This window comes from Myotis brandtii, unplaced genomic scaffold (genome assembly GCF_000412655.1).
Source record: "Myotis brandtii unplaced genomic scaffold, ASM41265v1 scaffold250, whole genome shotgun sequence".
Classification (NCBI taxonomy): domain Eukaryota; kingdom Metazoa; phylum Chordata; class Mammalia; order Chiroptera; family Vespertilionidae; genus Myotis; species Myotis brandtii.
The window spans coordinates 2,693,052-2,705,492 of record NW_005359478.1 but is presented as its reverse complement, the minus strand read 5'-3'; the positions used below and the strand labels follow the sequence as shown (position 1 = coordinate 2,705,492).

At 48.7% G+C, this 12,441-nt stretch overlaps 2 protein-coding genes across 3 annotated transcripts in view; one reads left to right on the top strand and one right to left on the bottom strand.

Annotated features, from left to right (window-relative positions):
* Positions 1–4,664: 4,664 nt before the first annotated feature.
* GLMP (glycosylated lysosomal membrane protein) lies at positions 4,665–7,628 on the top strand. Of its 2 annotated transcripts, none has more exons than XM_005867582.2 (6): positions 4,665–4,824; positions 5,298–5,555; positions 5,744–5,944; positions 6,072–6,203; positions 6,758–7,014; positions 7,127–7,628. In XM_005867582.2, exons 1-6 carry the CDS (start codon positions 4,708–4,710, stop codon positions 7,290–7,292), a joined length of 1,131 nt encoding a protein of 376 aa, XP_005867644.1. In that variant the 5' UTR covers positions 4,665–4,707; the 3' UTR covers positions 7,293–7,628. The 2 variants fall into 2 exon arrangements, with proteins under 2 accessions (XP_005867644.1, XP_005867643.1); XM_005867581.2 differs by having other exon boundaries at positions 4,666–4,824; positions 6,072–6,290.
* Positions 7,629–7,862: 234 nt separating this feature from the next.
* The window catches only part of TMEM79 (transmembrane protein 79), a 6,024-nt gene continuing 1,445 nt past the window's right edge, over positions 7,863–12,441 (bottom strand). The window contains 3 exon segments of the mRNA XM_005867585.2: positions 7,863–8,904; positions 11,724–11,937; positions 12,214–12,441. The exon segment at positions 12,214–12,441 is cut by the window's right edge and continues 45 nt beyond it. Coding sequence (XP_005867647.2) covers positions 8,697–8,904; positions 11,724–11,937; positions 12,214–12,441 — 650 coding nt within the window. The 3' untranslated portion in view covers positions 7,863–8,696.

The window sequence follows — 12,441 nt, the reverse complement described above, 5'->3', positions numbered from 1 at the left end:
GTCACCTTGCATTCACCACCCAAAGAACAGGAGGAACCTGTCTAAACCATGGATGTTTCTCATCTGTGGTTGTATGTAGAGCAACACCCAATTCATGCTAGGGCTCAGACATGTGTCCTAAAGCACATAGAACGTCTGTTTCTGATATTGTAGCCTGTAGCTTTTAGGATCCTTCCTATCTTACCTGGAATTCTTTTTCTCTGCCTTCTCCCAATGTTCTTCCTGATTCTGATCTATATTTTGACTTGTTGGCTTATTGTCAGGGCATGCTTTGTCAAGGTAGGACTACTTGCCCTCCCTGCTAGCAGAAACAAAATAACTTAAAACTCATTTTGTGCTTTGTTTTTGTTTTTTGTTTTTTTGTGTGTGTGTTTTTTTAATAATAGTAGGGGACTATAATATCCCCCTTTCTTTTTTTTTTTTAAATATATTTTATTGATTTTTTACAGAGAAGAAGGGAGAGGGATAGAGAGTTAGAAACATCGATGAAAGAGATCGACCAGCTGCCTCCACGACCCCTACTGGGGATGTGCCTGCAACCAAGGTACATGCCCTTGACCGGAATCGAACCTGGGACCCTTGAGTCCGCAGGCTGACGCTCTATCCACTGAGCCAAACCGGTTCGGCTTGTGCTTTGTTTTTATTTAAGATTTTTAAATTGACTTTTAAGGAGAGAGAGAGAGAGAAACATTGATGTGAGAGCGAAATATCAATAGACTGCCTCCTTCAGGCCCTTACCAGGGATTGAGCCCACAACCTGGGCATGTGTCCGGGTTTGCTTGGGAATTGAACTGACAACTTTTTGGCACACAGGATGACGCCCAACCAACAGCACATCAGCCAGGGCTGTGCTTTGTTTTTATCAAGGAAAAGACTTGAGTAATGGCCCTGGGATGTGGGAGGCTAGGTAAGCCTAGCCTTTGATTTTTTTCAGTTCCTTCCTCTTGGCTATTGGGCCTTCCACCCTTTGGCCTTATAATGCATATAATTAGCCTTTATCTCATACTTCCTGACCACAGGATTTACTTTTATATTAAGTTGAATACTAGGTAGAATAATAGTCTGTCCTGTATAATAGACATGCTCTAGTCACTTCGCATATATTAACTAATCCTCACATGGATCCTATAGGATAGGTACTATCCCCCTTATTATGATGGGGAATCTAAAGCCATGGATAAAGAAGCTTGTCCAAGGGTCACAAAGCTGGTAAGTGGCAGATCTAGACTTTCTGTGTAGGTAGTCTGGCTGTAGAAGCCATGCTATTACAGCTGGCTGTGCTGGCTGGATTGAGGTACAAGATGGAAGATGGCTTGTAAGAGGGCTTCTGAAGACTTTCTGCTCTGTTTATACCTAGTATTAGCTTCCTGCCTCGCCCAGTCTAAAGTCCTCACTCAGCCTTTCCTCATCTAGCCTACCGAACCGTTTGTTGAAATCCCTGCCTCTTGTGTTAATAATTCCCTCGAGAGTTTTAAGACCTTAGGTCAATTCTCAAATAACTAAAAAAGATCTTGAAGAAATAGTACTCATAAGACCTGCTAAATTAATAGAGGAAGGAAGCTAGTCACACTGTGGTTCTTTTTTTCCCATTTGTCCCTTACTCTTCTAGGTCTATTCTGGTTTCAACTCTTAACAGTTAAGCACTTGGATAACTGTACATGGCAATCTTCCCTTTAAGTATCTCCTGAACCTATGGCAATCCCTTCTGGTATGTTAGATCAATCTGTACTCTTCTGTCTGTCAAAGCCCCCTCGTGCTGTTTAAAGCCTAAATTTAACATAGTGATTAAATTTTGCCATCTCTTTGCTCATGGTTCTTCCTACTGTCAAACTCCTAGATTCAGTAAATTCTATTTCCCTTATATAAAAGCAGTATCTTTTGGGTGGTGGAGAGACTTGAATTCCTGACTACTAGATCCTTGGTCTTAAGCCCAGACTTGTTTTTACTCTCCCGTATCAGGTCCTAGAGTTGATACCTCAGGATACAAGTACTACTTTTTCCCCAAGAAAAATGAAAGTTTTTGAGGAAATGAGTTCATCTTAGAGTAGCCACTTGGGGGGATGAAATGAAATTGGATCCCTACTTTATTCATTACAGCAAAATTAATTCTGGGCCGCTGAAAGACTTAAATATAAGAGAGTGAAACTATAAGAATACTAGAAGAAAACATGATTTTTAAATGTACCAGAGTGCCCGGCCAGTGGTTGAGTATCGACCTATAAACCAGGAGGTCACAATTTGATTCCTGGTCAAGGCACATTCCTGGGTTTCGGACTTGATCCCCAGTAGAGGGTGTGCAGGAGGCAGCTGATCAATGATTGTCTCTCATCATTGATGTGTCTGTCTCCCTTACTTTCTGAAATCAATAAAAATATATTTAAAAAATTTTTGTGTAGCAAAAGACAAATGGGAGAGGGAGGATGTTTCAACAATACAAAAGTTGATTTCCTGAAACAGCTTTTAGGACTTGGAAGTCCTGTGTGGTTCATTGGTTGGGCTCATCCTATGCACCTGTGCGCTGACAAGTTGGTTCGATTTCTGGTCAGGGCACATGCCTAGGTTGTGGGTTCAATCCCCACTAGGTGGCATGCAGCAGGCAGCCAATTGATATTTTGCTTTCACATTGATGTTTTTTTCTCCTCCCATCTCTCTAAAAAATCAATAAAAATAAAAAAATATAGGACCTGTAGAAAAATAGGCAAAGGGTGTAAATAACTCCAGAGAAGCAAAAATAAATTACTGTAAAACATGATATGCTCAACCTTATTTATAAGGGAAATGCAAATTAAGTTTGATAAACACTTGCAAGGTTGTGGGGAAATGGGCCTTCAACTCATGGTTTGACCAGCAATTGATAAGCCTCATAGGGCAGTTTGACCTGGCAATTCCATTCCTCAGTGTTTACCATATAGATTTGGTTACAAATATATATATATGAAATGCTGCCCTGGCCGGGTGCTCAGTTGGTTAGAGCATCATCCCAAAACGCCAAGGTTGCAGGTTTGATCCCTGATCAGGACACATACAAGAATCAACCAAAGAGCCCTGGCTGGTTTGGTTTAGTGGTTAGAGCATCAGACTATGGACTGAAGGGTCCTGGGTTTGATTCCAGTCAAGGGTACATGCCCGGGTTGCAGGCTTGATCCCCAGTAGGGGGCGTAAAGGAGGCGGTTGATCAATGATTCTCATCATTGATGTTTCTATATCCCCTTTCCCTTCCTCTCTGAAATCAATAAAAGTATATTTTTGAAAGAATCAACCAAAGAATGCATCAGTAAGTGGAATAATAAATTGTTTTTTTCAAATCAATAAACTTTAAAAAATAATATTAAAAATACATATGAAACATTACATACAGAGATATTCCTTTCAGCATTGTTTGCCATTGCAAAATGTTGGAACTATGAAGGTTCTGGCTAAATATATCCATGCAACATCTTCCTGCAGTGAAATACTTCTATGGAGAGTAAGACAGCTCCAAGTGCACTGATACTGAACAGTGTTCAATGTACAAGTGAAAACTGCAGAATGGTGGATGCCATTGTACGGTATTTTACACGTGTACCTGATGTATTATATACTTGAGTACGCATAGACTATCTTTGGAAGGACACAAACTGGTAATAGTTGTCTCAGGGAAGAAACCAAGTTGCTGGGGAATAGGGGTGATACCCTGTGGTACCTTGAGAATTTTGTACCATATGCATTTATTATTAGTGAAAATAATTTTAAGATTAAGCAAAAAACAAAACCCAAGCACAACACAAAGTACATTCATTCAGCTGGACATGACAATGTTTTGCTCTTATATCCTATTTTCAGAGTTATCTTTTTTTCTTTAATTCCACCTGGGGGCTCAATAAATAGTAATTGACAAAAAGAACTTTCTAGAGCAGCCGTGGGCAAACTACGGCCCGCAGGCCGGATCCGGCCCGTTTGAAATGAATAAAACTAAAAAAAAAAAAGACCGTACCCTTTTATGTAATGATGTTTACTTTGAATTTATATTAGTTCACACAAACACTCCATCCATGCTTTTGTTCCGGCCCTCCGGTCCAGTTTAAGAACCCATTGTGGCCCTCGAGTCAAAAAGTTTGCCCACCCCTGTTCTAGAATGTGCTGTCTTCCCCACGGAATTCTTTCAAATTCCGCTCTTTGCCTTCTATACTAGAGTCATTTTGGGGGATCTCATTTGGATCTTGAATCTAGACATCATGCCCACTTTTAGGTAACAACTGTACAGTGGGACCAGTTGGGTAGGAGAGGTCAGGAATGTCGACCTATCTGTCTAGTCTGAGATGTCTTTCTTGCCAACCCAGTTGGGAATAACAAACTTCTAACCATTCTGAGTCTATGATCCAGTGGTTCTCAACCTTCTGGCCCTTTAAATACAGTTCCTCATGTTGTGACCCAACCATAAAATTATTTTCATTGCTACTTCATAACTGTAATGTTGCTCCTGTTATGAATAGTAATGTAAATATCTGATATGCAGGATGGTCTTAGGCGACCCCTGTGAAAGGGTCGTTCGACCGCCAAAGGGGTCGCGACCCACAGGTTGAGAACCGCTGGCTCACTCTAGCCTAGAGCTGGGTTAAGTGCAGCGGTCTCTTTAAGAACTGGTGTGATGGCTCCGCCCTTTAAAGAGATCAGCTGAGTCTGTCAGTCACGTGACTCGTGTCGTCCGTCCTCTGAAGCTGGGGCTGCATGTGCAGCTGTGAGGAGCCCCGCTGGGGTTGGGGGCGTTGTGCCCCCGGCCCCATTCTCCTCCTGAGTCTTCTGTTGGCAGCTCCGTTTGGCCTGCTGGGGGAGGAGACCCGCCAGGTGAGGGGCTAGAGCAGTAGAGGTTTCAGGAAATGCTAGGCTTGAAGGGCGGTTGGAATCCAGGGCAATCAAGGGGTGGAGGGTGGACGGGGGAGGGTGGTTGCATAGAGAAGAGTTCTTTAACTTGGGTTTGGTGCCTGCCGTGGAGCTGGGCGGGTATGAGGGCTTCCTGTCTTCTTGGGAAGTCTGGATCCTGACTCAGCCCTGAGTAACCCCGGTCCAGGCAATGTTATTTTTTTCTTCCTCCTCTTAGATCTATGCTCTGATCTCTTAACCAGTCAGAGCAGTTCTGGCTCTTCCGCCTTCTCCTTTACCCCTCCTCTGCCCCTACACCAAGATTCCCATACCTCCCACACGAACTTCTCTCCTAGGCCCCACCTGTCCCCAGCATTTTCCAAGTCCCCAAGCTTCTCCTTTGCCTTGTGTCTCTCCCTGATCCTGCTCTCTTGACCCTCTATTACTCCATGTTCCAGGTGACTCTGGAGGTCATCCCTGACTCGATGGGGCTCCCCCAAAACCTGCTTCATATCCGAGCAGTGGGCACCAATTCCACGTTGCACTATGTGTGGAGCAGCCTCGGGCCTCCAGCGGTGCTGCTGGTGGCCACCAATACCCCCCACAGCAACCTGAGTGTCAACTGGAGCCGCTTGCTCTCCCCTGAGCCTGATGGGGCCCTGATGGTGCTTCCCAAAGACAGCATCCAGTTTTCTTCTGCCCTTGTCTTTACCAGGGTGAGGAGGTTGGGGAGAACCAAGGGAAAGAGGAGAGGGCTCATCAAATTAGAGGAAGAAACTGAAGCCTGGGTGGGTGAAGTAGAGTCAGGTGTGAGAGCCTGAGCATGGGGTCCAGTGAGGGGGGGGGGGATTCAGGAGAAAGCTGGACTCAGGCAAGCCCAGTCCTGTCCCACCCCACCCACCAGCTGTTTGAGTTTGACAGCACCAACACGTCCGATGTGGCAGCAGAGCCTCCAGGAAAACCGTACCCCCCGTACTCCTTGGCTGAGTTCTCCTGGAACAACATCACTGACTCACTGGATCCTGCCACCCTGAGTGCCACATTTCGAGGCCACCCCAATCAGGACCCCACCCGGGCTTTTGCCAATGGCAGCCTGGCCTTCAGGGTAAGGGCATGGGAACCAGAAGAACTCAAAAGGCTGAGTTATGAGGGTGGGAGTTAATGATGGGGGTGGCCTTCAAGGACAGGCATCCATCTGCTTCCCACACCCCCCCATCCTTCCTCCATCCCAGGTGCAGGCCTTCTCCAGATCCGGCCGACCAGCCCAACCACCTCGCCTCCTGCACACGATGGACACCTGCCAGCTAGAGGTGGCCCTGGTTGGGGCCTCTCCCCGAGGAAACCGCTCCCTTTTTGGGCTGGAGGTAGCCACCTTGGGCCAGGGCCCTGACTGCCCCTCAATGCAGGAGCAGCACTCCATCGACGATGAATATGCACCTGCTGTCTTCCAGGTCAGGCTTCCAGTGGAGAGACAGATGAGTGGGTGAATGTAGATGGAACCCCTGTGAGGACCTCAGACAGTCATTCAACCATTTACTATTTAGCAACACTTTATCAGCTCCGTTAAGTACTGGGCACCATGCTAATGAATTTGGCCCAGTCTCTGCCCTCAGTGGGGAAGACAGAAGACAGGCAGTGCAGTGTGCCTCAGTGCTCTGGCAAGGGGGATGTGCAAGGCCTAGGGGCACAGAAGAGGGAGCTGAGTGCAGGCTTGCAAAGAGCCAGTGTTCATCCAGTCCAACTCCCCTCTCTATAGAGTGAGATTGAGGTCCCAGTGCAAACAGCCTGTGAGTTCTAGAACCGGGCCTAGGACTCAGGACGACTAGTGACAGATGAAGTCTGAGAAAGGCTGGGGGTAACAGAAGGGTCAGGCGGAGGTTGGTCCTCTTCACTCTGCACTGTCTGCCTTTCTCCCCAGTTGGACCAGCTGCTATGGGGCTCTCTCCCATCAGGCTTTGTGCAGTGGCGACCAGTGGCTTTCTCCCAGAAGCAGGGGGGCCGAGAATCCGCCCTTCCCTGCCAAGCTTCCCCTCTTCATCCCACCCTGGCGTACCCTCTCCCCCAGTCACCCATTGTCCGAGCCTTCTTTGGATCCCACAACAACTTCTGTGCCTTCAATCTGACATTTGGGGCGTCTACAGGCCCTGGCTACTGGGACCAACACTACCTCAGCTGGTGAGTCAGGTCCTGGGCCAAGGGACTGGGAAGTTGAAGTGGAGGAGGCCTGGGCCTCTTAGCCTCCCCTCCTAAGCCTGCTCACCTCTCTTTTTCACTCTGCTTGCTCTAGGTCGATGCTCCTTGGTGTGGGTACCCCTCCAGTGGATGCCTTTTCCCCCCTAGTCCTAGGCATCATGGCAGTGGCCCTGGGTGCTCCAGGATTCATGCTGCTTGCAGGAGGCCTGTTTCTGCTGCTGGGCCCCAAGAGGTACTCAGAATATCAGCCCATAAATTGAGGCCCGCTCTCTAGACGGAAGGACATTACTGGACCTGCCGTGCTGTGTCTCAAACCTCTGCAGGTTTGAGGGTCAGTGTTCCCAGCCAGCTACTCCTTTCTCCCATCTTGCTTTTCTGAAGAACATGATACTAGCCTCAACTCCTGGGAACCACCTTCATACTCTGGAGAGGGACCAGGACCAGGGTTATTGCTAGAGGGAGGGTGCCCTTCTTTGGAGCCTACCCACCCCTCCAGCCCCCATTTCTCTTGGATAGGACTCAGAGGCGAAAACGAAAGGCTGGCTGACTGGTTGCTGCTTTGCAGGCTTGAAATAGACTTATTTTTTTCCACAGGACTTGTCTCTGTGTGAATGTTGTTGGGTTGGTTCCAGGGAATGAGAGGGCTAAGCGATGGGCATGGAAGGCAGGTGTCTGTGAATTGGCCCCGTTTTCTCACCAGGTCTGGTTCTCTCTCGAGGTTCCTGCCAGCCACTCTCCATCATGTGGAGCAGGGAGGTTTCTGATTCAGTATGACTCAAACAAGGAAGGGACACTTGAGAATAGGGTGCAAACACGAAGAAAGAGCCCAGTAAGACTGTGGTAGGAATTTATTGTTTCACACACCCCCCCCCACACACACACACATTCACACGGGGTTAACACCAGCCATTGTGCCTTCCAACCACGCCCCAGCCACCACATGCATGGACATGGATGGACACACACACACACACACACACACACACACCTCATGGGAGGCAGGCTTCCCTGTCTGCTCCTCTCTTCTGGGCAGTTTGGAAGTGGGAAGTTACAGGGGCCTAATTGGTCGGAAGACAGGAGGCAGCAGCTCTGTGCTGGGGCAGCTGTAATAGTCTTGACTGAGACTAAAGGGCTTGTGAGGGCCAGTCATGGAGGGTTCTCAGCACAGGCCCAGGATGGTTTTACCCAGCGTGCAAGTCCCATTTGATCTGATGCCCAGCCTTTATCTCTAGGCAAGAGCAGTATTTCCAGTCTCCTTGAGGCCCTCTGCTTAGACAGCTGGCACAGAAATGGTCAGCGTTTTGGCTGTGGCTCTGCCCACTGTCTCACAGGAGGCCAGACAGTGGAAGAGTTCAGCAGTGGTGGGCGCTAGTGGCTGTGGAGGGAGGCAGGCCACTCAGGGAGGCTGCCCCTGGTCTTGGCCCTGTTCCCTCAGCATCCTTAAGAAACATAACTGTCCACCTTTCCCTGCAAGAAAACATCTGGTCTACCTCCCTCCCTCATGCCTATCCTGGGCTTCGAAGGTGAAGGCCAGCCCCGACACGGGGAGAGCTGAAGGGGCGGGGGTCAGTCAATCCAAGCTCTGATTGGATGGGACCCTGTCGGGTCAGAGCGGGATTCATCTCACCAAGGTACCCAGGCTGGGGCAAGAGGTCAGAACTGTTTCAGCCCCAGGGGCGGGGCCTGTAGTCCGAGCGGGCATAGTCAGGGTAGTCCAGGCGGCTCTCGGTGGCAGTGAACATGCGCTCAGGCTCCACCACGAACATGTAGTAGAGGTTCCACACTAGCATGGACAGCAGGGGCAGGAATGTCAGGCCGTAGCCAAAGCCGCGGAAGGAGCGGCCGATGGCAAAGGTCAGCCAGTATATCAACCTGCCAGGGCGAGAAGAGAGAACAGACAGTGAGGGAGGTAGATGGGTTGGTGGGTGTGACTGATGCTTCTAAAGACAGTAAATGTTTATGTACAATATGCCAGGCGCAATGCTAGTTACTCAAGGGGCACTATTCCCGATAAAATTCCCGATAGCTCTATGAGGTGAGTTTATTATTTCCCTCCCTCTTTTGTTTTTCAAATGTTAATTAAAAATTTTTGTAGGCAATATAAAGTCACATGGTTCAAAATTCAAAGGTACTAATGCATGTATTAAATACCTTCCTCCCTCTACTGATCCCTGCCACCCTTTTTGTTCTCTTTCCTCCCCTCCCTAATCCCACCCCTACCCCAGGCATCCAATATTATGGTTTCTTGTGTAAAAAGTGATTTTTTTAATGCATGTATGAACAAAAAGATCTGTTTTCCTCCCCACCCCCTTTTGCAGTTTGGGAGCATACTATTTAGACTGTTCTGCACATTGACTTTTTCCCCGATTTATATATCTTGGCAATTATTTTTATCAGTATATAGACAGTTTCCTCATTATTTTACAGCGGTACCTTCCATTGTATTTATTTCCCCATTTGCAGATGAAGAAACTATGATTCCAAAGGGGTTAAGTAAGACTGATCCAAGGTCAAGGTCACATGTGTGGGAACTAGTAAAACTGTGATTTGATCCCAAGCCTGTTCATTACCCTTCCTCCCGCCATCTCAGAGAGCCAGAGGAAGAGTAAGGAAGGCAGCTTCCAGAGGACTTGAAGCCCAGAGGATGGATAAGCCACAACCAAAGTTCTCTTGGAATATCCACTAAAAATACATACCCCTCCATAGGGGAGGAGAGCAGCTTCCTCTTAATATATAAAGGACAACTTACTATCAAGTTGATGTGCCTCCACATTTAAACCTGTTAAACAGAGGGAAGAGTAACCACTGCTTCTCTACTGCACCAGGCGGCAACTTGTTATAATAGTAAAAGTTCACATTTAGCAAGCCTTTGCCAAGTGCCAGGCTACTGTACACACTCTACGTGAATTAACTTATTTAATCCTCACAACAACTTTATCTTATAGATGAAATGGATGATGAAAGTAGATACAGCCTGGCCAGTGTGGCTCAATGGTTGATCATCAACCTATGAACCAGGAGGTCATGGTTCAATTCCTGGTCAGGGCACATGCCTGGGTTGCAGGCTCAGCCCCTCGTAGGGGGCGTGCAGGAGGCAGCCAATCAATGATTCTCATCATTGATGTTTCTATTTCTCCCTCTCCCTTCCTCTCTGAAATCAATTTTAAATATATATATAATTTTGTTTTTTTTCTCCCCCAAGAAAATAAAGAAGCTGAGAATAGCCCTGGCTGGATGGGTCCGTTGGTTGGAGCTTCATCCCCCCTGCACCAAAAGGCCGTGGGTTCGATTCCTGGTCAGGGCACATATCTTTGTTGCATGTCTGATCCCCAGTTGGAGCACCTACAGGAGGCAACAGATCAATGTTTCTCTCTCACATTGATGTCTGTCTGTCTGTCACACCCCCCTCTCCCATCCTTCCTCTCTCTAAAGTCAATAAAAACATATCCTCAGGTGAAGATTTTTTAAAAAATGCTTAAGTTACTTGCCTATGGTAGAAAAGAAAGGACCTTGGATGAGGGAGGGAAGGGACCTGGATTCTAGTCCTGACACTTGCGCTGAGTGACGTGAGCGACTCTTCTCCCCCAATCTGTCGTGATTTCCTCTGTATAAAGTGGGTCAGGTGGACCAGACAATCACCGATTCTTCTTTAGCTCCCTGATGATTCTTACGGCTAAACCAACTTGTAATGAAACCAGCATCCCCGAGAGGGAGATGGGAAGTGGAGTTATATGAGCGGGAACGTTTATCTTGGGAAACATCTACTGGGAGAAAATGCAGGGCTGTGTGATGGGACAGTGGTGGGACAGGACCACTAGACGACATCAGAAGCAACAGGAAGACAACTTTTAGCTCAATAGGAAGAGTGTTGTAGCAGTTAAATCAATCTGGATTCGTATATTGAAAGTGACAAAAGGAAATGTGTTAGAGAAAAAAATGTAAAGACAAATTCAAAGGTACCTTCTGGGTTAACAGTAGTTCACATGAAAGCACCTTTAAGGATTTCAGGTGGCTGTAAATTATAAATGAGAGTAATGGGGCTGCCATGAGAACTAATGTGGCCTTGGTTGGTATGAACAGAACAATACCCTGGACCAGGCCTCCCCACTCCATAGGACAAGTAGGAGAATTTCCTCCCCAGAGGGAAGGACTCAGGACAGTGAAGAAATCAGGGTCACTTAGCAAGTAAACACTAGGGGAGCAGGCTGTTATCAAATATCCAGATTTACCCCAGGCCATTCCAGATATCAGAGCCAGGGCAGCAGTTTTGGGCACAATATAAGGAACTTTGTAAAAATTAGGACCTTTGAAAAACGAAACAGACTGCCTTATAGAGCACTGAGCCCTTGGTTATAGGGGGTGTTCAACTAGAGGCCAACGGCTACCTGCCCAGAGCGTCACAGGAGTGGCTGCAGTGCGTGGAGGTTGGTGTCTGTGACACCGGGAAGCCCGTTCCGTCCTAGATGGCATAAGCGCCTCTGAAATCAACTTCTTGTGAGAAGACATACGAGCTGCTCACCCAGGTGAGGCAAGTTGCAAGGGAGAAAGTGGACTCGCCTTTCCGGGGCACACATTTGGGCTGATGCAGGATCCAGAAAGCTCCCTGTCGCTGAATGGCTCTCCAGACATTCAGACCTGGGCCCCTCTAGCACCATCACCTGCCCCGTGCCCTGCCCTCCGCCCCAACTCACCGGGAGATGGCGAAGAGGCCAGTGAGCAGAGGGAGCAGCTTGAGGGTGTCTTGGGGCAGGTAGGTGGACAGCACAGCCAGGTTGAAGAAGTAGAGGATGAAGAGCTGGACCGACTGGGCCACGTACTGCCGGTGGATCTCCACCTCCCGCCGAGGCTCCTCAAACGGTCGCAGGGAGGAGAAGCACAGCAGGCTGAGCCCGTACACCAGGAGCCCTGGGCAGGGGTGCGGGTGGGGGTGGAGAGCACGGGGTCAGGATCGAACAGGAGACAGGAAGCAGGGCAGGGTTTGTAGTGGAGAGCTCAAGGTCATGGGCTCTCCACAGGGACTCGGGGGGGTTCTGGGAGGGGACAGGCACACAGGGTGGCAGGGTGTGCGAGGCCTGAGGGTCCAGGCTGAGTGAAGGAAAACCCCTGCTCCCCAACCGGGGCAGGCCCTGACCTCAAGTGCATTCCCAGACACCCCCTCCTTCTCACAGGGCCCCGGCTCACCCAGCACGATGGGGAAGGTGGCGAAGACTCCGCAGCGCAGTGTGTAGACAAGGCGGGAACTCATGGTGGGCAGCCGGGGGGCATCGAAGGGCAGGAAGGTGTAGGCCCCATACAGCAGGCAGGGGAAGAGAAGGAGAGCGGCTCCCACCGAGGCCACGGCCTTCAAGCTCTCATGGCCCCCACAGCTCCCGCAGCTCCCACAGGGGTGGCCAGGCGGCCTCGCCACAG

Coding starts and splice junctions, on each gene's coding strand:
- GLMP (XM_005867581.2), top strand. CDS start 4,708: ATGTGCAGCTGTGAGGAGCCCCGCTGGGGTTGGGGGCGTTGTGCCCCC. Junction 5,945..6,071: donor ATGGCAGCCTGGCCTTCAGG/GTAAGGGCATGG, acceptor CCTCCATCCCAG/GTGCAGGCCTTCTCCAGATC. Junction 7,015..7,126: donor GACCAACACTACCTCAGCTG/GTGAGTCAGGTC, acceptor TGCTTGCTCTAG/GTCGATGCTCCTTGGTGTGG.